The following is a 27327-nucleotide window of genomic DNA, read 5'->3' on the forward strand; positions in this document are numbered from 1 at the left end:
CTAATTTGTCACCTGACCCCCCTCATCTTCAACAATCATGTTGTGCAAAATAATTCATGCTAACATAATATGTTATAACTTTTTTCTGTACCAATAACGAGCTGGACCTCTGACAATTGCCCATCGAGCTTGGAGCACCCCGAATGCTCGTTCAACATCTTTTCTTGCAGCCTCTTGTCTTTCCTTAAAAAACCTCTTTTTGGGATCTTCTGGACAAGAAAAAGCCTTCACAAAAGTAGCCCATTCCGGATATATTCCATCTCTATGATAATATTCCTTTGCATACTGAGTATCGTTGATCGTAAAATTAATATCTGGGGCATTTCCTTGCAAGACATTGTTGAATATGGGAGATTCATAAAACACGTTAATATCATTGCGTGAACATTCGACACCAAAGAATGCATGCCATATCCACAAGTCTTGAGACGTAACCGCTTCAAGTACAATTGTTGGTGATCCATGACCTCTTGTAAAATGGTCTTTCCAAGCAACTGGACAATTTTTTCCATTCCCAATGCATGCAATCAAGACTGTCCAACATTCCAGGAAAGCCATGCCTCTCATTATGCATTCGAAGAAGACGTTGAACATCATCAGTGTAATGACCGAGATTTTATATCATGTTAAGTTGAGATTATTGATTTTGAATTGATGTGATTATAGATGGACCATTCCGAGACCAGATTGGGCATAGCATATAAATTATGCAATTTTTGGACAGAACTATTGGCGCCCGAGCGGTAGAAAATGACCCGAGCGCCAATGTTCAATAAGGAAAATTCATGGACAGAACGTCTGGCACCCGAGCGGTAGTTTTTGACCGCCTGGGCGCCAGTGTTCAATAAAATATGTATCGAATAGAAGGTTCCGCGCCCAAGCGGTAAATTATAATCGCTCGAGCGCCGACAGAAATGTTTGAAGAATGAGCCACGTATCTTCAGCATGCAAGTGGGTATATATATATATATATATATATATATATATATATATATATATATATATATATATATATATATATATATATATATCTGTGTGTGTGTGTGTGTGTTTTTTTTTTTTTTTCTTCCTTCAGAAGTTTGAAGAAAGAAACGAGGAAAAGTTCGTAGAAATCTCACGCCTTTACATTTCATAGATTTGTGATTTGTGCAAGATATGTCCGTCTGATTTTCAATCCGACTTCAGTACTGTATTCTTATCGACGAGAGCTTCAACTGGACGTAAGTTTTACTACGTTTTGATATGATTTGAAATTATGATAGTGAAAGAATCGGATATGATTCATATATGGTGTTTTTGATATAATAGACATCGTATAATCGAAATCGAATTGAAGAACAGATGTTGTATGAAATTTTTATGAATTTCAGAATTCATTTGATTAAGATTTGATATTAGATTTGTATGGTTATCGATTATAAGTTGTGGGAATTGATATATGTTGATTTGTATTGCTGGGTATATTGAGATTGTGCAGTTATGCCATTAAAACATAATTAGATTGAGTTTTATTTATATCAAGTATTGACTTGAGTGGTGTATTGATATTATACTCCTCAATATTGTCATTGCCAGATTGAGTATTGACAGGCTTTGAGTTCGAGACTTCGACATAGTCAGATTGACAGAAAGAAAGATATAAATCAATGTTAACCGGGAGATCGACTAGAGTCAGATTGGACTTAATTTTCCCAAAAACCACATACTTTACCTTATTGCATTGATGTTTGCAATTAAATGAGATTGATATGCTTAGTCTATTGAGTTATAACAAAGTGTGTACTGAGTCGTAGGCGGAGATGCCTAGTCATTGGCGGAGATGCCAAGTCTTTGGCAGATATGCCAAGATGTTTGGTTTATATCGATGTTTGCTTAGGAGCAGATCGGCACCTATTGCTGAGATTCGATATATGAGACAATGTCCAGAAACCGGGATCTCTAGATTAGAGATGAGTCGAGTCTGAGATGACGAGTCAATTAGTTGATTTATAGTTTTATATCGATTCATGTTTTCAGATTCGATACATGTTATTGATGAATGTTTATGCTTTTATATATGTTTTTATATGATTGCATTTATTCATTGTTTATATTGGGATTATATTCTCACCCGAGTTATCCAGATGTTGTCGTGTTTGTATGTGTGCATGACAACAAGTGGGACATGATCAGGATCAAGAAGAGGATGAGAGAAGACAAGTTAGTGTGGAGATCCAGATCAAAAGTAGAATAGGATTCAACACTTGCTATATAGTAGTTGAACCCTAGTTTGATGTTATTGTATCCAGTACATGACTTGTACGTTTACTTTTGATATGTATATCAGATTGATTACATCACGTTTCCGCACTTGTATTAAACAAAATAAAAAAAAATTAGAACCTGTTTATCTTAATTGATTGAATTATTCCAAAGAACGATTAAGAAATGAATTAGCGTCCGGGTCCCCACAGCAGGTGGTATCAAAGCAGTAGGCTCTAGCATTTTAGGTTCTTGAGACTGAGATAGAAGCTGGTGAGCGGTGTAGAATGAGTTTTCTTTCCTTGCTTGTGCATGCTAGCAATCTATTATGTTTTACTGCTTTGGAATACATGTTTACCTGTATTATCTGATTTGATTTAGTAATATGTATTATTGAGAATGAATCAGAACCGATTCTTGATCAGTAGTAAGATGATCAGAGGGGGAACTGAACTGAAACTTAATTGTTGTATTGGGTTACTAATCTTTTTGATAATCAGATATGCCTCCTCGACGAATCCTAGAACAGGGCAGTACTTCTGCAAATCCAATGGATGTGACAGCAACTCCGATGGAAACGTTACTGAAGAGATTTCAGTCGTTCAAACTGCCAACCGTGAAAGGTTCAGAGACTTCTGTTGATTGTGAGTGTTGGTTAGATGATATAGATATGCTGTTTGATTCCTTGGATTATACCGATGAGCGCCGAGTCAGACTTATTGGGCACCAGTTGCATGATGTTGCAAAGAACTGGTGGATTACGACAAAGAGAGCGTTGGAACATCGAGGTACGAATATCACTTGGAATGTATTTAAGACTGAGTTTTATCAGAGATTTTTCCAGTGCCATATAGAAAAGACAAGGGTGCAGAGTTTGCAAATTTGAGATAGTGTCAGTTAAACATAGAAGAGTATGTGGCCAAGTTCTCTACCTTGTTGAGATTTGCTCCACAGGTGGCTGAGAACGACGAAGCTGATCAGTTCATCAATGGCCTGAATCATGAGATATTTACATTGGTAAACACATGGCGACCGAATAAATTTGCTGATGCCCTAAACAGAGCCAAGGGAGCCGAAGCCGGTATGATTAGACAGAAAGGAGCTTCGTATGTTCCTCCAGCACCGAGACTACAGCAACCACCTCCCAAATTTGAGAGTGACAGGAGCAGTGGTGGAAAGAAAGAGTATCTGAAAGCCAGAGGAAGACATTTTAAGAAATCTGGCAGCAGTTCTTCTAGCTCCAGTGGTTCCAAACAGAGCCAGAGTTATATCGGGGCTTATTGCAGAACTTGCGGAGGGAGACATCCGACTGAGCAATGGCAAAAAGTGATTTGTAGTTGCCGTATTTTCAGACAGCAGGGACATTTTTCTAGAGTATGTCCACAGAGAGGTTCCCAGGGATCCCAGGTAGCAGAATCAGCTGGATCAGTGGCTCAGACTGATAGAAGATCTTCAACTGTTCATTCCTTACAGCGACTACCGACTACTACTCCGTCACAGCAGAGGCCAGGAGGAAGCCAGACGGTTAGCTAGCCTCCTAGACAATAGGCCAGAGTATTTGCTTTGACATAGGAGCAGGCTCAGGAAGCACCAGACAATGTTGTTGCAGGTAACTGTTCTTTATGTGGTTACCCTGCTTATGTATTGATAGATACGGGTGCTTCCCATATGTTTATTTTTGAGCGATTTGCTTTGATGCATGATTTTCATGTTGAGTCTTTGTCTGCTGTAGTGTCTGTCTCTTCTTCTTTGGGGACATATTTGATATCAGTGAATTCTATGAAACATTATATGCTACAGTATAACGGGCATGAGATTGATTTGGATTGCATTGTACTTGGATTGTCTGATTTTGACTGTATTATCGGTATCGATATGCTGACCAAGTAAAGACCTACCGTTGATTGTTTCCATAAGATTGTGAAATTCAGACCTGAGATGGCTGAAGAATGGAAATTTTATGGTAAGGGTTCTAGAGCTAGAATTCCTTTGATATCTGCATTGTCTATGACTCGATTATTGCAGAAAGGAGCAGAGTGGTTCCTTGTATATTCAGTTGACTTACTGAAATCGAGCCCATCATTGGCTGATTTGCCAGTGGTGTGTGAGTTTGTTGATGTCTTCCCAGATGAGATTCTGGGATTGCCTCCGATTTGAGAGATAGACTTCAGCATTGAATCCAGGTACAGTCCCGATTTCCAGAGTTCCATATAGAATGACACCGATTGAACTGAAATAATTGAAAGAGCAATTGGAAGATTTACTGGCCAAGGGTTACATCAGACCGAGTGCCTCTCCTTGGGGTGCACAAGTATTGTTTGTGAGGAAGAAAGACGGTTCAATGAGACTTTGTATTGACTACGGGCAACTGAACAAGGCTACGGTAAAGAACAAATACCCTTTGTCTCGTATTAATGATTTATTTGATCAGTTGCAGGGTTCTTCTGTATATTCAAAGATCGATCTGAGATCTGGATATCATCAGCTGACAGTCAGAGATTCTGATATCTTAAAGACATCGTTCAGAACCAGGTATGGACATTATGAGTTTATTGTCATGCCGTTCGGTTTGACGAATGCTCCAGCTGTATTTATGGGTCTGATGAACCGTGTGTTTCAGAAATATTTCGATGATTTCTTGATTATATTCATTGATGATATTTTGATTTATTCGAATAATATGATTGAGCATGCTGAACATTTGAGAACTGTGTTACGAATTTTGAGGGCTGAGAAATAGTATGCAAAACTGTCGATATGTGAATTCTGGTTGAGACAGGTTGTATTTCTGGGTCATATCATATCCGGAGATGGTATATCAGTTGATCCCTGCAAGGTTGAAGCCGTGATTTCTTGGCTGAGACCGACATCAGTGCCAGAGATTCGTAGTTTTATGGGTTTAACAGGATATTACCGTCGATTTATTAAAGATTTCTCGAGTATTGCTAAACCGATTACACAACTGACTCAAAAGAATGCACCATTTGTTTGGTCAGAAGACTGTGAGTCCAGTTTTCTTGAGTTGAAAAAGAGACTGACCAGTGCTCCGATCTTGACGATTCCATCAGGTACTGGTGACTTTGTTGTTTATTGTGACGCTTCTCACAGAGGATTGGGTTGTGTTTTGATGCAGCGAGGACATGTTATCGCTTATGCTTCGAGACAGTTGAAGCCACATGAATCCCGCTACCCAATTCATGATCTTGAATTGGCAGCCATTGTTTTTGCATTGAAGATATGGCGACATTACCTATACGGTGAGAAGTTTGAGATTTATTCTGATCACAAGAGTTTGAAATATCTGTTTTCACAGTCAGAATTAAACATGAGACAACGAAGATGGTTTGATTTATTGAAAGATTTTGATTGTGAAATCAAGTACTATCCGGGAAAATCCAATGCAGTAGCTGATGCACTAAGTCGAAAGGTATGTTCTTTGTCCTTATCGACTATTGGTGTTTCAAATTTGATAGAAGATTGATGTTTGTCTGTATTGGTATTTGAGACAGATCATAGACCATTGAGACTTTATGCTGTTCAAGTCAAACCAGAGTTGATTTTGAAAATTAAACCGGCCCAGAAAGTTGATCATAATATTCAGAACTCGATATCGATGGTCAGAGCAGGACATCGATCAGAATATCAGGTACATGATAGTGTACTGTATGTGAATAATCGTCTTGTTGTGCCAGATGTTTCGGATTTGAGACGACAGATATTGTCAGAAGCGCACAGCAGTCGATTCAGTATTCATCCTGGTAGCATAAAGATGTATAATGATTTGAAAAGACAGTTCTGGTGAAAACAGATGAAAGATGATATTACAGAGTTTGTATCCAGATGTCTGAATTGCCAACAGATGAAAGCAGAAAGAAAGAAACTAGGAGGTCTATTACAGAGCTTGTTGATTCCTGAATGGAAATGGGATCACATTTCCATGGACTTCGTGACGAAGATGCCACGATCCTCCAGAGGTTGTGATGCGATTTGGGTCGTTAATGACAGATTGGCCAAATCCGCATGCTTTATTCCGTACAAGATGACGTATCGAAATAACCAGATGGCTGAGATTTATGTCAAAGAAGTGGTCAGATTGCACTGATTGCCGAAGTCGATTGTATCAGACCGTGATCCTCGATTTACTTCGCACTTCTGGCAGATTTTACAGCATGCTCTAGGTACGAAGTTACATCTGAGTACCGCATATCATCCACAGACCGACGGACAGTCAGAGCAGACTATCCAGATACTGGAGGATATGCTGAGAGCTGTAGTGCTTGATTTTAGCATTAATTGGCAATAATCTTTGCCACTTTGTGAGTTTTCGTACAACAATAGCTATCAAATGAGTATTGAGATGACACCGTTTGAAGCGTTGTATGGTAAGATGTGTAGACCCCCTCTGTATTGGGACGATATCTCTGAGGTACCTGAGATTGGACCTGATATGATCAGAGATATGACCAAAAAAGTGAAGCTGATTCAAAAGAGAATGAAGGCAGCTCAAGACAGACAGACCAAATATGCCAATGTTCGATGTATACCATTGGTATTTGAGGCAGGAGACCGAGTGTTCTTAAAGATTTCACCTTTCAGAGGAGTTGTCAGATTTGGCAAGAAAGGGAAGCTATCTCCACGTTATATTGGGCCGTATGAGATTCTCGAGAAGATAGGAGATCGTGCCTATCGACTCGCATTACCGCCTTCTCTATCTGGAATACATGATGTCTTTCATGTATCTTTGTTCCAGAAGTATATTCCCGATGCTTCACATATTATTCAGCCAGGCGAGGCCGAACTTGACGAGACTATGGGTTACTTTGAAAAACCGATCCAGATTCTCGATCGTAAAGAAAAGCAGCTCAGAACGAAGACTATTCCGCTTGTGAAAGTTCAGTGGAGTCGTCATGGCATTGAGGAAGCTACCTGAGAGACTGAATCAGACATGAGACAGAGATTCCTAGAATTATTTCACTGATGTGAGTTCCTATTTGTTTATGTTATAATTCCTACCTTATTTGATTTGATTTCCTATGACTTCGGGGACGAAATCAGATCTTAGGGGAGAGAAATGTAATGACCGAGATTTTATATCATTTTAAGCTGAGATTATTGATTTTGAATTGATGTGATTATAGACGGACCATTCTGAGAGTAGATTGGGCAAAGCATATGAATTATGCAATATTTGGACAGAACTATTGGCGCCCGAGCGGTAGAAAATGACCACCCGAGCGCCAATGTTCAATAAGGGAATTTCATGGAAAGAATGTCTGACGCCCGAGCGGTAGTTTTTGACCGCCCGAGCGCCAGTGTTCAACAAAAATATGTCTCGAACAGAAGGTTCCGCGCCCGAGCGTTAAATTTTAACCGCCCGAGCGCCGACAGAAATGTTTGAAGAACGAGCCACATATCTTCAGCGTGCAAGTGGGTATATATATAAGTTTTTCTTCCTTCAGAAGTTTGAAGAAAGAAACGAGGAAAAGTTCGTAGAAATCTTACGCCTTTACATTTCATAGATTTGTGATTTGTGCAAGATCCGTTCGTCTGATTTTCAATCCGACTTCAGTAATGTATTCCTACCGACGGGAGCTTCAACTGGACGTAAGTTTTTGATGTGAATCTTGACACGAATAAATAGCAAACACGATTAAAAATAAAACGCACCCTCTATTCAACGACGATAATAAGATTCGTATGTTTTCCCGATCTTTTGAATCAAGTATTGTTGTGTTATTCGCCTCTAAACTACGAAAGTCTAGCAACAAATAAACACGGAATAACAATCGAAAATTAGAACGAACCTTCGAAGAACGATGCCTACGACAATCCGCACAAGAACGATCGACAAACGCCACAAAGTTATAAACTTTGATAAGTTTGATTTGATTTAACAAAGCTAAAGCCTTGAAAAGTTGAGAGAAAAATCTCACAAATTTGATAAACTCAAAATAATATGTGTATTGTGTGTTAAAATTTCGTCCAAGATGTTTACATATCAAAAAGGATTACTAGAATCTAGTTTCCTAACAAAGTAAAACTCTAAAGAAGGAAATAAAATCGCGCAGAAAACACTAGACACGGACCCCGTGCAGACCTCCGTGTCCGGGTCCGTGTACATACTGTAAATAATCTTCAATCGGAAACAAGGGACACGGACCCCGTGCTCACCTCCGTGTACGGGTCCGTGTAGGCACTGTCTTCGCCAAATACATAGGGCACGGACCCCGTGCCTGGGTCCGTCTTCAGGTCCGTGCAGGCACTGGAATAGCTCATCTCATGAAGTACAAGACACGGACCTCGTGTGCAGGTCCGTGTGCAGGTCCGTCCAGACTCGGTCTGCTCCATCAATGCTTGAATGATATTCCGTTGGCCTCCAAACGTACTCCCATGCATCACGACCCCTTCAGGCTTGCTCATGACTCCTTGTAGTGCCTCCTTGAATCTCTTTAGTCGACCCCTCGTGATTGGTCCCTCCGACAACTGCAAAGGATCCCATGCTTTCCTTGGGACGTCCATGTTCGCATCATCCTCCCCTTCTTGAAAAGGATTTGTCCTCAAATCTTGCTCATCACCTACATCAAACAACGACAAATCACTAACATTAAATGTAGAACTTACGTTGTACTCACCTGGCAAGTCGAGTTTGTAGGCGTTGTCATTGATCCTCTCAAGAACTTGGAATGGTCCATCGCCCCTAGGTAATAGCTTTGAGCGTCGCTTCTCCGGAAACCTCTCCTTCCTCAAGTGTAGCCACACGCAATCACCCTTCTCGAATACCACCTTCTTTTTCCCCTTGTTAGCTTGCTTGGCATATTGCTCATTTCTCTTTTCAATATTGGCTTTGGCCTTTTCATGCAACCCCCTAACAAATTCAGCCTTCTTTTTGCCATCCATGTTTAACCTTTCACTCACAGGTAAAGACATCAAATCCAACGGAGTCAAAGGATTAAAACCGTATACAATTTCAAATGGCGAATAGCTAGTAGTAGAATGCACACAACGATTATAAGCAAACTCAACAAATGGCAAGCAATTCTCCCAATTCTTTAAGTTCTTCTTGAGAATAGCACGTAATAAAGTTCCTAACGTCCTATTGACTACCTCAGTTTGACCATCAGTTTGAGGATGACAGGTCGTAAAAAACAGTAATTTAGTGCCAAGTTTAGCCCACAGTGTTTTCCAAAAGTAACTTAGGAATTTAACATCACGGTCCGACACAATAGTCCTAGGCATGCCTTGCAGCCTAACGACTTCTCTAAAGAACAAGTCCGCAATGTTAGATGCATCATCAGTCTTGTGACAAGCAATAAAGTGTGCCATTTTAGAAAACCTATCCACAACAACAAATATAGAGTCCCTCCCCTTCTTTGTCCTAGGTAACCCCAAAACAAAGTCCATAGAGATATCAACCCAAGGTTCACTAGGGACGGGAAGTGGTGTATATAATCCATGTGGTAGTGTCCTAGACTTAGCTTGTCTACAAGTTACGCACCTCTCACAAATACGCTCAACATCACGTTTCATGTGTGGTCAATAGAAATGTTCATGCAAAGCATTCAGAGTTTTTGCCACACCAAAATGTCCCATTAAGCCACCCCCATGTGCCTCCCTAACAAGTAATTCACGAATAGATGATCTAGGGATGCACAATCTATTTTCTCTAAACAAGAAACCCTTATGCAAGTAGAATTTATCATGTGGACCATGCATACAAGTTTCAAACACATCCTTAAAATCCTCATCTAGCACATAAAATTCTTTAACAAGCTCAAACCCCAAGATTTTATATTCCAAAGTAGAGAAAAGTACATGCCTCCGTGATAGTGCGTCGGCCACTATGTTTTCCTTACCTTGCTTATACTTGATCATGTAGGGGAATGTCTCTATGAAGGCCACCCAATTAGCATGCCGCTTGTTCAGCTTTTGTTGCCCCTTGAGGTGCTTTAAAGACTCATGATCCGAATGAATCACAAACTCTTTAGGCCTCAAGTAGTGCTGCCACGTCTCAAGAGCCCTCACAAGTGCATAGAACTCCTTGTCATACGTGGGATAGTTCAGCGCTGCCCCATTGAGCTTCTCACTAAAGTATGCCACCGGCCTCCCTCCTTGCATCAACACGCCACCAATACCTACACCTGAAGCATCACATTCAATTTCAAATGTATTAGCAAAATCAGGTAACACAAGTAAAGGAGCATTAATCAACTTTTGCTTAATGAGATTAAAGGACTTCTCTTGCTCCTCGCCCCAATAGAATGGAACGTTTTTCTTGATCACCGCCGTCATCGGTGCCGTCAATGTGCTAAAATCTTTGACAAACCTCCTATAGAAGCTTGCAAGACCATGAAAACTTCGAACTTGACCAACATTAGTAGGCGTTGGCCAATCTCGAATAGCACTTACCTTGTCTTCATCAACTTGTATACACTGTGAACTTACCACAAAACCAAGGAAGACAAGTTTGCTAGTACAAAAATCACATTTCTTCAAGTTAGCGTATAGATTTTCAGCCCTTAATGTGATTAGCACAAGTTTCAAGTGGTTAACATGCTCTTCTAGATTTTTGCTATATACTAGGATATCATCAAAATAGACCACAACAAATTTTCCTATGTGTGCACGCATAACATGATTCATCAACCTCATAAAAGTGCTAGGTGCATTAGTTAAGCCAAAAGGCATAACCATCCACTCATACAACCCATATTTAGTTTTAAAAGCAGTTTTCCACTCATCACCTTCTCTCATCCTAATTTGGTGATACCTACTTCTCAAATCAATTTTACTAAAAATGCAAGACCCATGCAATTCATCTAACATATCATCTAGCCTAGGTATGTGATGCCTATACTTAATGGTGATGTTATTGATTGCCTTACAATCCACACACATACGCCATGAGCCATCTTTCTTAGGGACTAGTAAAACGGGCACCGCACAAGGTGACATGGACTCACGCACAAACCCTTTATCTAATAGCTCACTTACCTGTCGTTGCAGCTCCTTAGTCTCCTCCGGATTGCTCCTATAAACTGGACGGTTCGGCAAGGCACTCCCGGGCACCAAATCAATTTGGTGCTCAATCCCCCTCAATGGTGGTAAGCCTTGAGGTAGCTCCTCCGGAAATACATCGTCTAATTCCTGCAATAGCGAAACAATAATGCTCGGAAGGGATCCGGCTATTTCACTTGTGTTAAGGAGAATCTCCTTGTAAAGTATTAACACAAGTGGTTCATGTGTGTGCAATAATTGTTTCAACTCACCTTTTTGGGCCATATATGATTTCTTTTTGGCCTCTTTCCTCTCCTTTTCTTTTCTCTCATTTTCTTTCCTCTTTTTTTTTTTGTTTTGATGGCTATCTCACTCTTTTGATCACTCTTTTTTTCAGCCATTTCATTTTTACTTTCAAAGGCCATCTCACTTTTTATTTCACTCCTTTTTTCGGCCTCATCTCTCTTTTTCTTTTTCAATTGGTCCTCCAATACTTGCTTTGGGGACAAAAGAAGCAATACAACGGATTCTTTCTTTAAAACAAAAGAGTAACGATTTTTGAACCCATCATGAGTAACATGCCTATCAAATTGCCAAGGCCTACCCAACAAAATATGGCAAGCATGCATTGGCACCACGTCGCACAAAACCTCATCCACATACTTCCCAATAGAAAAGGACACTAGAACTTGCCTATTTACTTTCACTTCCGCACAATCATTCAACCATTGAAGCCTATATGGTTGAGAGTGTTTTATTGTTGGCAATCCCAATTATTCCACCATCTCAACACTAGCCACATTAGTGCAACTTCCCCCATCTATGATTACATTGCAAACCTTACCATTCACAAAACATCTAGTGTGGAACAAATTCTCCCTTTGGCTAGCTTCCTCACTCTTGACTTGGGCACTCATGATTCGCCTAGTCACTAGCGCTTCTCCTACAACCGCTCCATATCCCTCATCGGGATCCTCCAATGCAGGCATATCATCATCACTACCCTCGCCATCTCCCTCACTTTGAGATTCATAATCACCATAATCATTCAAAAACATTACCCTCTTATTGGGACACTCACTAGCAATATGACCCAACCCTTGACATCTAAAACATTTAGTATCTCTAGAACGAGTAGAAGGAATTTCAGTTTTACCTTGCACTCCGTGTCTAGGTGCCTCTTGCTTTGTCTCAATCTTAGGCTTGGTCACCACTTTGCTATCATCACGCTTTGCTACATTTGGTCGCCAAGAAGAAGACGTACCTCCAGTTTGGTTAGTGCGGCCAACTCCACGCCTTTTGAGTTGTTGTTCCACCTTTATGGCCATTTGCACCATCTCGTCAAGGTCCAAGTAGTGCCTAAGCTCCACTTGATCTTGAATCTCCCTGTTCAAGCCACAAAGAAAACGAGCCATGGTTGCCTCACTATCCTCCTCAATATTTGCCCTAATCATGACTACCTCCATCTCCTTATAGTAGTCCTCAACACTCTTTGACCCTTGCCTCAAAGTTTGTAGCCTCTTAAACATCTCCCTATAGTAGTGATTAGGCACAAACCGCTTCTTCACGACCCTCTTCATCTCATCCCAAGACTCAATGGGTCTCTCATTATACTTTCTTTTAGTGGTCACTAATTGATCCCACCAAATGAGAGCATAGTCTAAGAATTCAACCACCGCCAACCTCACCTTCTTTTGTTCGGAGTAGTGGTGACATTCAAATACGAACTCTACCCTCTTTTCCCACTCTAGGTATGCCTCCGGGTCAGATTTCCCATGGAACGATGGAATTTTCATCTTAATGCTACCCATGTGACCATCTTCCCTAGTCTTCTCATATCTACCCCGCATGGCTTCCCTTCTCCCTCTCCCAAATCCTCTATCTCTTCCATTCCTACCCCAATTCTCATTTTGAATCTCATCGCCTCCTCCCAAATCATACTCCTCATCATCTCTACCCAAATCCTTAGTCTTAGGTTTAACCCCACTAACACTAACCTCAAGTTTACCCAACCTCTCATGCAACGACTCCATTTGGGTCGTCATCACCCTACTAAAATCCCCAAACAACACATCTAGTTGGGCCTTGGACAACCCCGAATTCGAACTATCTCCTACCTCCCTCTCCATTTAATGTCAATTTGTACCTGCAAGAAAAGGTTAGTAGAAATAAAATAATCCTCACCCAAATGCTCACGGTCACTCCAAAGAAATTCACTCGTCTTTTCTCACAATTTTGTTTGCTCACAATAAATACTCACCGTTCACTCCAAAGAAAAGTCACTCGCACTCAAGTGTATCACTCAAATTTTGAGAGCTCTCTTGGAAGTGCTCAAGCTTTGTATTCTGGGTATATCAAACAATCAAGGTTCAAACTTGTGAACAAATGCGACCGACTCACTTGGACTGTGTAGACAAGAAATTCGAATATAGAGAATATTTTTTTTTTTGACTGTGAGAGACAATTGAATATGACTCTCTAAAGGGAATAGAACAATATATCAAAAAGAAATAATGGTGAATTTTCGGAACTTTTTTTTTTTCCCTGAGTACTACTCGAAAATCCCAAAAAAAAAAGACACCAACAAATTTCGAGAATCACAGATTCACGAAATTTTTTTTTTCTTACGAAGACGATAGAACAAACAGATCTGAAAGCGGAATTAAAGAATATCACAGATCTGAAATTTAATAACAAGATACTTACTTGAATTCAATAAACCTAAAGCTCTGATACCAAATGATGTGAATCTTGACACGAATAAATAGCAAACACGATTAAAAATAAATCGCACCCTCTATTCAACGACGATAATAAGATTCGTATGTTTTCCCGATCTTTTGAATCAAGTATTGTTGTGTTATTCGCCTCTAAACTACGAAAGTCTAGCAACAAATAAACACGGAATAACAATCGAAAATTAGAACGAACCTTCGAAGAACGATGCCTACGACAATCCGCACAAGAAGGATCGACAAACGCCACAAAGTTATAAACTTTGATAAGTTTGATTTGATTTAACAAAGCTAAAGCCTTGAAAAGTTGATAGAAAAATCTCACAAATTTGATAAACTCAAAATAATATGTGTATTGTGTGTTAAAATTTCGTCCAAGATGTTTACATATAAAAAAGGATTACTAGAATCTAGTTTCCTAACAAAGTAAAACTCTAAAGAAGGAAATAAAATCGCGCAGAAAACACTAGACACGGACCCCGTGCAGACCTCCGTGTCCGGGTCCGTGTACATACTGTAAATAATCTTCAATCGGAAACAAGGGACACGGACCCCGTGCTCACCTCCGTGTACGGGTCCGTGTAGGCACTGTCTTCGCCAAATACATAGGGCATGGACCCCGTGCCTGGGTCCGTCTTCAGGTCCGTGCAGGCATTGGAATAGCTCATCTCATGAAGTACAAGACACGGACCCCGTGTGCAGGTCCGTGTGCAGGTCCGTCCAGACTCGGTCTGCTCCATCAATGCTTGAATGATATTCCGTTGGCCTCCAAACGTACTCCCATGCATCACGACCCCTTCAGGCTTGCTCATGACTCCTTGTAGTGCCTCCTTGAATCTCTTTAGTCGACCCCTCGTGATTGGTCCCTCCGGCAACTGCAAAGGATCCCATGCTTTCCTTGGGACGTCCATGTTCGCATTAGTTTTACTACATTTTGATATGATTTGAAAGTATGATAGTGAAGGAATCAGATATGATTCATATATGGTGTTTTTGATATAGTAGACATCGTATATTCGAAACCGGATTGAAGAACAGATTCTGTATGAAATTGTTATGAATTTCGGAATTGATATGATTAAGATTTGATATCAAATTTTTATGGTTATCGATTATGAGTTGGGGGAATTGATATATGTTGATTTGTATTGCTGGGTATATTGAGATTGTGCAGTTATGCCGTTAAAACAGAATTAGATTGAGTTCTGTTTATATTCAGTATTGACTTGAGTGGTGTATTGATATTATACTCCTCAATATTGTCATTGCCAGATTGAGTATTGACATGCTTTGTAGTAGCCCGAATTCCAAATTGGGTAATTAACGGATTAATGGTGATTAAGAAGGTTTAATGTGTAATTTTGACCGTGGTCGTGATCGGACGGACCGAAGATGGTTCGGTAGCACCGAAGAGTTCGGACGATCCGAAGTAAGTTCGGTGGATCCGATCATGAGGTGTCAAGAGTCGATCGACACGTCGGTTTACATGCAAGTTCGGATGATCCGAAGTGTAAGTTCGGTGGATCCGATCATGAGGTGTCAAGAGCCGATGGACACGTGGGAGTTCGGACGTTCCGAAGTGGGTTCGGTGGATCCGAACATAGCCTATAAATAGTGCTCGGATTTCCTCATTTTGTATTGCAAATTCTTGAGTTATGTCTCATATTTGAGAAGTTTGGAAGGTTTCTAGGGTTAGTTGTCGGTCGAGCGATAGCCAAGAGCTGCCAGGATTGGTAGCGTAGCGACGCCTGAGTTACGAGGCAATCGACATCAAAGGGCTGTCGACGGACGAAGGTAAACCCTAAACCTTTGGTAGTACTGGAGAGTACTGGTTTTGCTAGTCGAGCATGGTAGTATTGTTCATTGGGTATGCTTTTGATGCGTAGGCTTGTTCTAGACCTGATTAGCGGTGTTGCGTAAGGCTAGGCTTGCTGTGATAGAGGTACGAAAGTACTATCCGAGATATCCTGGTCGAGTATACATTTTTATATGTGTTGCATGATTATGTGGTGCATTGATATATGTCATATGATGCATGCTATTATGTCACGCTTTATTATGCATGTTGCATTTCATGTTGAGCCGTATCTCCTTCGAGATAGCCTTTATTGTTGAGCTGTATCTCTTTCGAGATAAGCTATATCTTGTGGGGCCGCTCAGCCCTGTCTTGTCTTGTGGACGCATGGACACCGAGAGTACACAGTGGCCGACGGGTCGGGAGGGCTTCGGTGATCCGGGACATTTTTGGTCCACGTCTGTTCTTGTAGTGGATGCAGTGACCCAGAGGAGTACCGCGCGGCACTATCCACTTGGCGCCTCTAGACTGAGCATATTGAGATCCTTTGTTACTCCTGTTTCTTGACCTACCCTGGTATCATATCATAGCATGTGCATTTCATATAGGTTTGTATACTCATGCTTTTGTACTGGGCGTTCTTATCGCTCACGTCCTCGGTTTTGTTTATCTTGGACACCCCATTCCCACGGGGCAGGCCTCAGGTTGGATGGCTCAGGAAGAGCAGGAGGAGGACAGTGAGTAGCTGGTTGGTTTAGTTTTCAGTACTATTCTATTCGATATGGTTGTACCGATTATATTTTGAGTTGTTCTGATTTCGATTGGGTTGTATAACTATTGTCGTTGGCCATTTTTTCCGCTGTTATCTCTGATTATTATTAATTAAGTTAATTGCATGCTTAGTTCTTGATTAGTAGGTGATTCTGGAACGGGTCACTACATGCTTGGTATCAGAGCATGCTTACGATTTTGGGATATAGATTTCTGTTTTGGGATTTTCGTTGACCATTTTACCATTTTTCCCCATTCTATCTTGTAGCGATGGCTGACCACTTTGGTGATGAGAGTAGTCAGGGAAGTGTAGGTCGTTGGGGTGACCAGGACGATCGTAGGCGTCATCGTGAACATCGTCATCGTCGGGATGGTCCTAGGCGTTTTGATTTGCACCGTTTCATTCAGATGGGGCCTAAGCCTTTAGTCGGCGGTGAGACTCCCGATGATGCTGAGGATTGGTTAGAGCGCATGGAGAGCTGTTTCCGTGCATTCCAGTGCACCGAGGAGCAGAAGATAGAGACCCTTAGTTTTCTTCTCGAGGGCCGTGCGCGTAAGTGGTGGCGATCGACTTCTGCGCCGATAGTTCAGTCCCAGGGTAGGGTGACTTGGGCCGATTTCCGTGCAGCTTTCATGCAGCTGTATTTTCCTCCAGCCCTTCGCCAGGCAAAGACGATTGAGCTCCTGAATCTTAAGCAGGGGAGTATGTCTGTTGATGAATATCAGCAGAAGTTCTTCGAGTTGTTACCCTTTGCCCCTCATATCAGTGGCAGTTCTGAGGCCAAGTATGACCATTTCCTTCAGGGTCTTAACCAGGAGATTTTTGATCGAGTCACTGTCTGTGATAATCCTACTTCGTATGATGGATTAGTGAACCGGTGTCGCCAGGTAGAGATCATTCTCCAGCGTGGTAGGGCTATTCTTTCTTCTAGACCTCCGAGTACTTTGAGCCCTCGATCTCAGTCTTTCAAGAAGTCAGGTTCTTCTTCTTCTGGATCTGGATCACGGTCTAGCGGTGTTTTTCGCTTTGGTAAGAGGAAGGTTTCTTGTGTGCATTGTGGGAAGAACCATCCATCGGAGCAATGCCGATCAGCCGCGGGAGCTTGTTTTCAGTGCGGAGAGATGGGTCATCTCAAGAAGAATTGTCCTCAGTTGCGAGGTGGAGCAGGATCTGGTTCCGGATCTCAGACGACTGTTCAGCAGAGGAGGCAGGGTCAGGCAATGGGTAGTTCAAATCTTCGACCTCGTGCCCAAGGTCAGGTTTTTGCGTTGAACCAGGATCAGGCTGCAGATGAGACAGAGAGAGTCATAGCAGGTACTTTTCGTTTATGCGGTATTCCTTCTTTTGTTCTTATTGATACCGGAGCATCACATTCATTCATCTCTGCACGATTTGTTAAGCGTCATAAGTTACCGTATGTTTCTCTAGACGTCATTCTTTCTGTTTCTACTCCCGATGGGTCATTCGGTGTTAGCTAAGCGTCTAGTGATGGGTTGTCCCTTAGATTTTGAGGGTAACGAATTGATTGCGAATCTTATGATCCTGGAGATGGAAGATTTTGATTGTATTCTAGGTATAGACCTTTTGACTACCTACCGAGCTACCGTGGATTGTTACCAGAAGCTTGTTCAGTTTCGTACGACTGAGAGCTCTAGTTGGTTTTTCTATGGTGAGGGAGCGCGACCTCCGATGCCAGTGGTATCTGCTCTGAAAGCCTGTCGTGCTTTAGAGGCGGGCGGGGAAGGCTACCTCATCTATGCGATTGATTCCTCCACAGGTAGTGTTGGTATAGATGATATTCCAGTGGTTTGTGAATTTCCTGATGTTTTTCCAGATGAGATTCCTGGTTTTCCTCCGGTTAGAGAGGTGGAATTTGGCATTGAGTTAATGCCAGGGACTGCACCGATTTCTCGTTCCCCCTATCGTCTTGCTCCGTCAGAGATGAGAGAATTGAAGCAGCAATTGCAGGATCTTCTTGATAAAGGTTATATTCGCCCGAGTGTTTCACCTTGGGGAGCTCCAGTCTTGTTTGTCAAGAAAAAGGATGGATCGATGCGATTGTGTATTGATTATCGCCAGCTGAATCGTGTGACGATCAAAAACAAGTATCCATTACCTCGTATTGATGACTTGTTCGATCAGCTTCAAGGTACCTCTGTTTACTCCAAGATTGACTTGCGATCGGGTTATCATCAGATGAGAGTCAGAGATGATGATATTTCCAAGACTGCATTTCGTACTCGATATGGGCATTACGAGTTTCTAGTTATGCCATTCGGATTGACGAATGCGCCAGCAGTGTTCATGGATCTGATGAACCGAGTCTTTCGGGATTTTCTAGATCAGTTTGTTGTGGTGTTCATCGACGATATCTTGATTTATTCTCACAGTGTGGAGAGCATATCCAGCACTTGAGGATTGTGTTGCAGATTCTTCGCGAGAAGCAATTGTATGCTAAGCTGAGTAAGTGCGAGTTCTGGATTGATCGTGTAGTATTCCTTGGTCATGTGATTTCCAAGGAAGGAATTTCTGTGGATCCTAGCAAGATTGAGGCAGTGCTGAATTGGTCACGTCCGACGACGGTGGCCGAGATTCGTAGTTTTCTAGGTCTGGCGGGGTATTATCGTCGCTTCATCGTGAATTTCTCCCAGGTAGCTAGACCATTGACGCAACTTACTCGGAAGGATGTCCCATTTGAGTGGTCATCTGAGTGCGAAGATAGTTTCAGAGAGCTTCGTCGACTTCTGACTTCTGCACCTGTTTTGGCGTTACCGTCAGGATCTGATGGGTTCAGTGTTTACACCGATGCCTCTTTTCAAGGCTTAGGGTGTGTGTTGACGCAGAATGATCATGTGATCGCTTACGCATCCAGGCAGTTAAAACCTCACGAGGAGAAGTACCCTATTCATGATCTAGAATTAGCTGCTATTGTGTTTGCGCTAAAGATCTGGCGTCATTATTTGTACGGGGTTAAGTTTGAAATTTTTACTGATCATAAGAGTCTGAAGTATCTGTTCACTCAGGCTGAGTTGAACATGAGACAACGTCGTTGGATGGATCTACTTAAAGATTATGACTGCGAGATCAAGTACCATCCAGGTTCTGCGAATCTCACAGCCGATGCTCTTAGTCGCAAGGTGAGAGCCTCTGCACTTCAGACCAGTGCTATGATTAGTACTATCCAGGATTGTTGTTCGTTGGGATTTAATTTCAAACATCGGAAAGGTATGGAGAGCATTCGTGTTGCTACCATTTTATCTGAGCCAGCTTTGTTCGCTCGGATTCGAGATGCACAGATGTCTGATCTCAAGACTCAGAGATTAGCTCGGTTGGCTGGTGGAGATAGTAACTTCCATTATCAGTCTAATGGTCTTCTGTGTTTGTCTAATCGGGTTGTAGTACCAGAGGATGATACTTTGAGGGAAGAGATCTTATCTCAGGCCCATCGAAGCAAGTTGAGTGTTCATCCGGGAAGCAATAAGATGTATAAAGATTTGAGGACACGATTTTGGTGGAAAGGGATGAAGCGCAGCGTTTATCAGTTTGTTTCCAAGTGTCTTGTTTGTCAGCAGGTTAAGGCAGAGCACCGTCAACCGGGAGGATTATTGCTGAACTTACCTATTCCTGAATGGAAGTGGGAGCATATCACGATGGACTTCATTACTCACTTGCCATTATCGTCAAGGAATAGTGATGCTATTTGGGTAGTGGTGGATCGACTCACCAAGTCTGCTCATTTTCTGCCATATAACCGTGATTTCACTTTCGATCGTATGGCTCGATTGTACATTCAAGAGATTGTACGTTTGCATGGGGTGCCAGTTAGTATTGTCAGTGACAGAGATCCTCGTTTTACCTCACGATTTTGGGGTAGTTTCCAGTCAGCATTGGGTACGTCCCTAAGTTTAAGTACAGCTTATCATCCAGAGACCGACGGTCAGACGGAGAGGACTATCCGTACACTTGAGGATATGATGCGAGCTTGTGTGATGGATTTCGGAACCGCTTGGCAGGATCATTTGCCTTTGATTGAGTTCGCGTACAACAACAGCTATCATCGTAGTATTGGTATGGCTCCATTTGAGGCGTTGTATGGGCGACGTTGTCGTACTCCATTATTCTGGGACGAAGTTGGGGAACGACATGTTGAGGGACCGGAGTTAGTCCAGCAGGCTATTGATAAAGTTGCAGTAATCAAGAAGCGGATTAAGACTGCTCAGGATCGACAGGCTAGTTATGCGAACACCAAGCGGCGACCTCTTTATTTTCAGCCAGGTGAGAAAGTGTTTCTCCGAGTTTCGCCTTTTCGCAGGATTTTGAGATTTGGTCTCAAGGGTAAGCTGTCTCCGAGATTTATTGGTCCATTTGAAATATTGGAAAGCGTGGGGGATTTGGCTTACAGACTTGCATTGCCGCCGTACCTATCAAGTATTCATGATGTGTTCCACGTATCTTTGTTGAGACGATACGTAGCAGATGAGTCTCACATCTTGCATCCCTCTGAAGTTCAACTAGATTCGGATTTGTCTTACGTGGAACGACCAGTGCGGATTCTCGATCGCAAAGACAAGGTGTTGCGAAATAAGATAATTCCTCTTGTTTTAGTTCAGTGGCAGCGCAGAGGCACTGAAGAAGCCACTTGGGAGTTAGAGAGTCGTATGCGTTCAGAGCATCCAGAGCTCTTTTGAGTTGTGCTTTGTATATGTTTGTGTTTTCAGTTGTAATCGAAATATCAGTTGTATTCAACAACAATTGAGGTGTAATAACGATGTTGTTATTTCGTTTTATTCATCCTCTAAGCCTGATTTCGAGGACGAAATCTTTTAAGGGGGGGAGAATGTAGTAGCCCGAATTCCAAATTGGGTAATTAACGGATTAATGGTGATTAAGAAGGTTTAATGTGTAATTTTGACCGTGGTCGTGATCGGACGGACCGAAGATGGTTCGGTAGCACCGAAGAGTTCGGACGATCCGAAGTAAGTTCGGTGGATCCGATCATGAGGTGTCAAGAGTCGATCGACACGTCGGTTTACATGCAAGTTCGGATGATCCGAAGTGTAAGTTCGGTGGATCCGATCATGAGGTGTCAAGAGCCGATGGACACGTGGGAGTTCGGACGTTCCGAAGTGGGTTCGGTGGATCCGAACATAGCCTATAAATAGTGCTCGGATTTCCTCATTTTGTATTGCAAATTCTTGAGTTATGTCTCATATTTGAGAAGTTTGGAAGGTTTCTAGGGTTAGTTGTCGGTCGAGCGATAGCCAAGAGCTGCCAGGATTGGTAGCGTAGCGACGCCTGAGTTACGAGGCAATCGACATCAAAGGGCTGTCGACGGACGAAGGTAAACCCTAAACCTTTGGTAGTACTGGAGAGTACTGGTTTTGCTAGTCGAGCATGGTAGTATTGTTCATTGGGTATGCTTTTGATGCGTAGGCTTGTTCTAGACCTGATTAGCGGTGTTGCGTAAGGCTAGGCTTGCTGTGATAGAGGTACGAAAGTACTATCCGAGATATCCTGGTCGAGTATACATTTTATATGTGTTGCATGATTATGTGGTGCATTGATATATGTCATATGATGCATGCTATTATGTCACGCTTTATTATGCATGTTGCATTTCATGTTGAGCCGTATCTCCTTCGAGATAGCCTTTATTGTTGAGCTGTATCTCTTTCGAGATAAGCTATATCTTGTGGGGCCGCTCAGCCCTGTCTTGTCTTGTGGACGCATGGACACCGAGAGTACACAGTGGCCGACGGGTCGGGAGGGCTTCGGTGATCCGGGACATTTTTGGTCCACGTCTGTTCTTGTAGTGGATGCAGTGACCCAGAGGAGTACCGCGCGGCACTATCCACTTGGCGCCTCTAGACTGAGCATATTGAGATCCTTTGTTACTCCTGTTTCTTGACCTACCCTGGTATCATATCATAGCATGTGCATTTCATATAGGTTTGTATACTCATGCTTTTGTACTGGGCGTTCTTATCGCTCACGTCCTCGGTTTTGTTTATCTTGGACACCCCATTCCCACGGGGCAGGCCTCAGGTTGGATGGCTCAGGAAGAGCAGGAGGAGGACAGTGAGTAGCTGGTTGGTTTAGTTTTCAGTACTATTCTATTCGATATGGTTGTACCGATTATATTTTGAGTTGTTCTGATTTCGATTGGGTTGTATAACTATTGTCGTTGGCCATTTTTTCCGCTGTTATCTCTGATTATTATTAATTAAGTTAATTGCATGCTTAGTTCTTGATTAGTAGGTGATTCTGGAACGGGTCACTACATGCTTTGAGTTCGAGACTTCGATATAGTCAGATTGACAGAAAGAAAGGTATAAATCAAAGTTAACCGGGAGATCGACCTGAGTCAGATTGGACTTAAGTTTCCCAAAAACCACATACTTTACCTTATTGCATTGATGTTTGCAATTGAATGAGATTGATATGCTTAGTCTATTGAGTTATAGCAAAGCGTGTACTGAGTCGTAGGCGGAGATGCCTAGTCATTGGCGGATATGCCAAGTCTTTGGCAGATATGCCAAGATGTTTGGTTTATATCGATGTTTGCTTAGGAGCAGATTGGCTCCTATCGCTGAGATTCTATATATGAGACAATGTCCATAAACTGGGATCCCAAGATTAGAGATGAGTCGAGTCTGAAATGACGAGTCACTAGTTGATTTATAGTTTTATATCGATTCATGTTTTCAGATTCGATACATGTTATTGATGAATGTTTATGCTTTTATATTTGTTTTTATATGATTTCATTTATTCATTGTTTATATTGGGATTATATTCTCACTTGAGTTATCCAGATGTTGTCGTGTTTGTATGTGTGCATGACAACAGGTGGGACATGATCAGGGTCAAGAAGAGGATGAGAGAAGACAAGTTAGCGTGGAGATCTAGATCAGAAGTAGAATAGGATTCAACACTTGCTATATAGTAGTTGAACCCTAGTTTGATGTTATTGTATCCAGTACAGGACTTGTACGTTTAATTTTGATATGTATATCAGATTGATTACATTACGTTTCCGCACTTGTATTAAAAAAATAAAAAAAATTAGACCTTGTTTATCTTAATTGATTGAATTATTCTCAAGAACGATTAAGAAATGAATTAGCGTCCGGGTCTCCACAATCAGCATTCGGCCTTCTCAAATATCGATCACCAAATAGTTCAACCACATGACCACAAAACTTGAAAAGACACTTGATGGCGGTCGATTCACCCATGCATAGGTACTCGTCAAGATGGTCGGACGAGACTCCATAAGCCAATTGACGAATCGCAGCCGTGCATTTTTGTAATGGTGACAAGCGTTTTCTTCTCGCAGCATCGTCCCTTTGTTGGAAATATGATGAATGACTCTCAAGTGCATTCACTATGAGACAAATTAAATCTCTTCGCATGCGAAATCTTCTTCGAAATATTTGCTCTGGATACACCGGGTTTTTGGAGAAATAATCATGTTCTCGCATTCCCGGCTTCATGATTTCTTTGGATCGCCGAATCTCATTGTTACTTTGATATGCTTCAACTATTTGTCGGCTTTGTTGAAGTATCAATGACATTATCTCAATCCCCGAATCATAATCTTCGTTGTCAACTTAAACTTGGACTTCGTTTTCACTTGTCGAGTTAGAGCTGGTGCTACTTGAAGATTGAGACATTTTTGAGAAAAAAAATTCAACTCTATGTGTTTGCCAAATGGTATGCTCTTAGAATGAAGAATTTTAGAGCTTACGGTATCTATTTATCTATTTTTCTTTCCAACGGCTCTATTACAACGGCTCTATTACAACGGCTATATTCTAACGGCTATAATAACGGATATAATCCAACGGCTATAATAACAGCTTTATTCCAACGGCTCTATTACAACAACTCTAGTACATTAATTGAAAATTACATTAATTCAAAAGTGCAATAATCTAAAACTACATTAATTGAAAAGTACAATAATGAAAATTTACAATAAATGAAAATTACATATTCCATCTCATCCTAATCTCTTGGCATAGATGTTCGTGGATGATAAGTTGCTCCCTTGTCATTTGTGAAGTGTCCTTCGAAAGAATTGAGTATTCTTGTAGTTGAACTTTGGCTAACGTAGCTTTTGCCTTCATCTCGACAACTTTTGCCTTTATCTCCTCGACTTCGAGTTGCTTTTGTTTCATTTCAACTTCAACCATTTTTACACTTGTATACTCAGTAAACTTTGCAAACATATTGTCCAAATTTATTGTCATACCCTCAATGTCTGATTTCATTTTGCCTTTTCCTTTTCTTTTTGATGCTTTCTGACCAACTGGATGAGTTTCATCTTCGTTTAGGTCTACATATAGACACGAATCTTGGTTGGATGATGTGTTGCTTGCTCCTGACTCCTACGTCCTCGCTTTTTTCGTGCCAACAACGTGATCAAGGGACTGCGGAGTAAACATTGGACGGTCTTTTACGATTCTCCACACATGCTCGAGGTTAAATGCAACGCCATTATTTTCATTGCGGTATTTTTCATAAGCAAGCCATAATACATCCTCGTCACTATGGCCGCTACGATACGCACTATAAATGCTATTGTATTTTGCATTGAAGCGATACACTTTTTTTGGGATAGTATTTTGCCAGTACGATCGTATAACACTTGCAATTCTGTTGGGTGTACCTGTAGGACGATTCTCATTGTAGTAGTTTGCAATACGTCCCCAAAAATCATCCGTCTTTTGATCATTGCCGATGATTGGGTCATCACTGATAGTGACAAACGATCTCGCTAAGACCTCATCTTCAACTTTTGTCAAGATTGACCGTTTTCTCCTACCCTCAGCACCAAAATCCATCTTCTCCAAATTTGCGAGTTCAACCGGAGATTCACAATCGGACAGTTGAGTCTCCGGGACAAAAGTCGCAGTGGCCGATTCATTTTCTGTCGGAGATATAAAAGGCATACCCGTTGCATGTGGATTATATGGATAATTTGGTGGATATTGATTAAATGGATAATTTGGTTGATTTGAACTATATGGATAATTTGGTGGATATGGATTATGTGGATAATTAAATTGGTGGATATGGAAAATATGGATAATTTGGTGGAATTTGTGAATTTTGGGAAGAAGCATTTTCTTCTGGCATATTTGGATAATTCACGAAATTTCTGAAAAATCGTCGGTTATTTTCATCAATTTCAGAATAGGATTATAGAAGTAAATATTACAAATGAAATTGAGATGATGAAAATAGTAGAAAGAAGATTTTTGGAGTGATTTATGTGTTTGGATGATTGAAATAGCTTGTGAAATGTGGTGACTATTTATAAATGAAAATTTATTTTTTTTTTATTAAAATAGTGGTTAACTAGCTGTTAAATTCTGTTTTAAATGACTGTTAAAATTTTTTAATTTATTTTTAATTAATTTTTTTGATTTTTTCAAATGTAACCGTTTGAATTAATTGTTTTTATAAATTTTTTTTTTAAAAAAAGATAGGATAGTATGGGGAGGTGGGCCATTCTTTTTATAAAAAATATTAAAAAAAAGATATAATAACATGGGGGAGGTGGGCCGTTCTTGTCTCCAACTTTGCACTCACTTTTCTTGCGTTTCCAATGAACGCACAAGTGGTTGTATCTGGCGTGTGTTTACACGCCCCAGTTTGAATTTTTTTTTTTAAAAAAAATTCATGCGTTCAAGGAATTGAACGGCGGTACACAGGTGGCAAATACATGGTGTTATAACACTATATCACATTGGTTTTAACATTAATTTTATGTTATAACATCACCAATTGAACTCCAATGCAGATGAGGTTCATGGTGTGATTCATTTTGATATGACCATATTCTTATCATATGATATGTGTGGTTTTACGTGTTTTATTGCATTAGTTTATGTGTGTTTGCATTGTGCATTCGTACATTTCATTTACATTTTGTTCGTTTTAGAGTAAGCATATGCATTTTATCATTTCTCACTTGTGCGTGACAAATTTGCAGGTAAAATGACCGGAAAATCGAAATTGGAGCAAAGTGTGCGAGCCAAGAAAAACATACAGAAAGGCTGGCTCCCGAGCGGTAGAATTTCACCGCTCGGGCGCGAGAGGTGATCCGCGCAGCAAATGTCCAGAGAACATGGCACTCGGGCGGTAGTTTTCTACCGTCCGGGCGCGAGAGATGCATTCCGAGAAGAAAACATACAGAAAACTCGGTGCTCGGGCAATGAAATTCTACCGCCCGAGCGCGACTGCCTCATTCCCCAAGCAATTTACAGAAGGTGTGGGGCTCGAGCGGTAATTTTCTATAGCCCGAGCGCCATCTATTTTTGGAAAAATTTCTTTGCCGATTTCTTACCTCAGTCGTTGGATGTGGATGATATGGAAAGGGGATTTTGACGTTTTTGGGATCCTTTAGACATTATTGGAAAGCCGCCACAAGCTTTGGAGAGGACTTTGCGCTTGGAGTTGAAGATTCGAAGATTTCCGGGCATCGTTCCTCGCTTTTTCGTCACGAATAGTATTTCTAATCTAGTTTTTATCATTCAAACATTTCTTTGTTTATTTTGAATATGAAATCGAGTAGCTAACTTAAAACATTTGTTGGGATTTAAAGAGATCCTACCCCAAACTTTGATTTAATAATCTATATTTCGATTGTTGGTTTATTCTTGAATGTGCTACTGTTTCTCATTGTGTTGTTAGAGCGTAGCTAACTTTAACAACATTTTTATATTGCGAGTGAGTTCGAGAGAATAAATTGTGATAGGAATGAGTAGTATAATCCGTGG

The 27327-nt window shown here is 41.2% G+C and overlaps 1 protein-coding gene and 1 pseudogene across 1 annotated transcript; both read right to left on the bottom strand.

Moving 5' to 3' along the window:
• LOC140811160 (protein ANTAGONIST OF LIKE HETEROCHROMATIN PROTEIN 1-like) lies at positions 1-24114 on the bottom strand (annotated as a pseudogene).
• Positions 24115-24930: 816 nt separating this feature from the next.
• LOC140811161 (glutathione S-transferase T3-like) lies at positions 24931-25494 on the bottom strand. Its single transcript, XM_073169035.1, has one exon. It carries the CDS (start codon positions 25492-25494, stop codon positions 24931-24933), a length of 564 nt encoding a protein of 187 aa, XP_073025136.1.
• Between the last annotated feature and the right edge of the window lie 1833 nt (positions 25495-27327).

Source organism: Primulina eburnea, chromosome 14 (assembly GCF_022965805.1).
Source record: "Primulina eburnea isolate SZY01 chromosome 14, ASM2296580v1, whole genome shotgun sequence".
Lineage (NCBI taxonomy): Eukaryota > Viridiplantae > Streptophyta > Magnoliopsida > Lamiales > Gesneriaceae > Primulina > Primulina eburnea.

What these genes read in the sequence shown, in the direction of transcription:
- LOC140811161 (XM_073169035.1), bottom strand. Translation starts at nt 25,494, where the DNA reads ATGCCTTTTATATCTCCGACAGAAAATGAATCGGCCACTGCGACTTTT.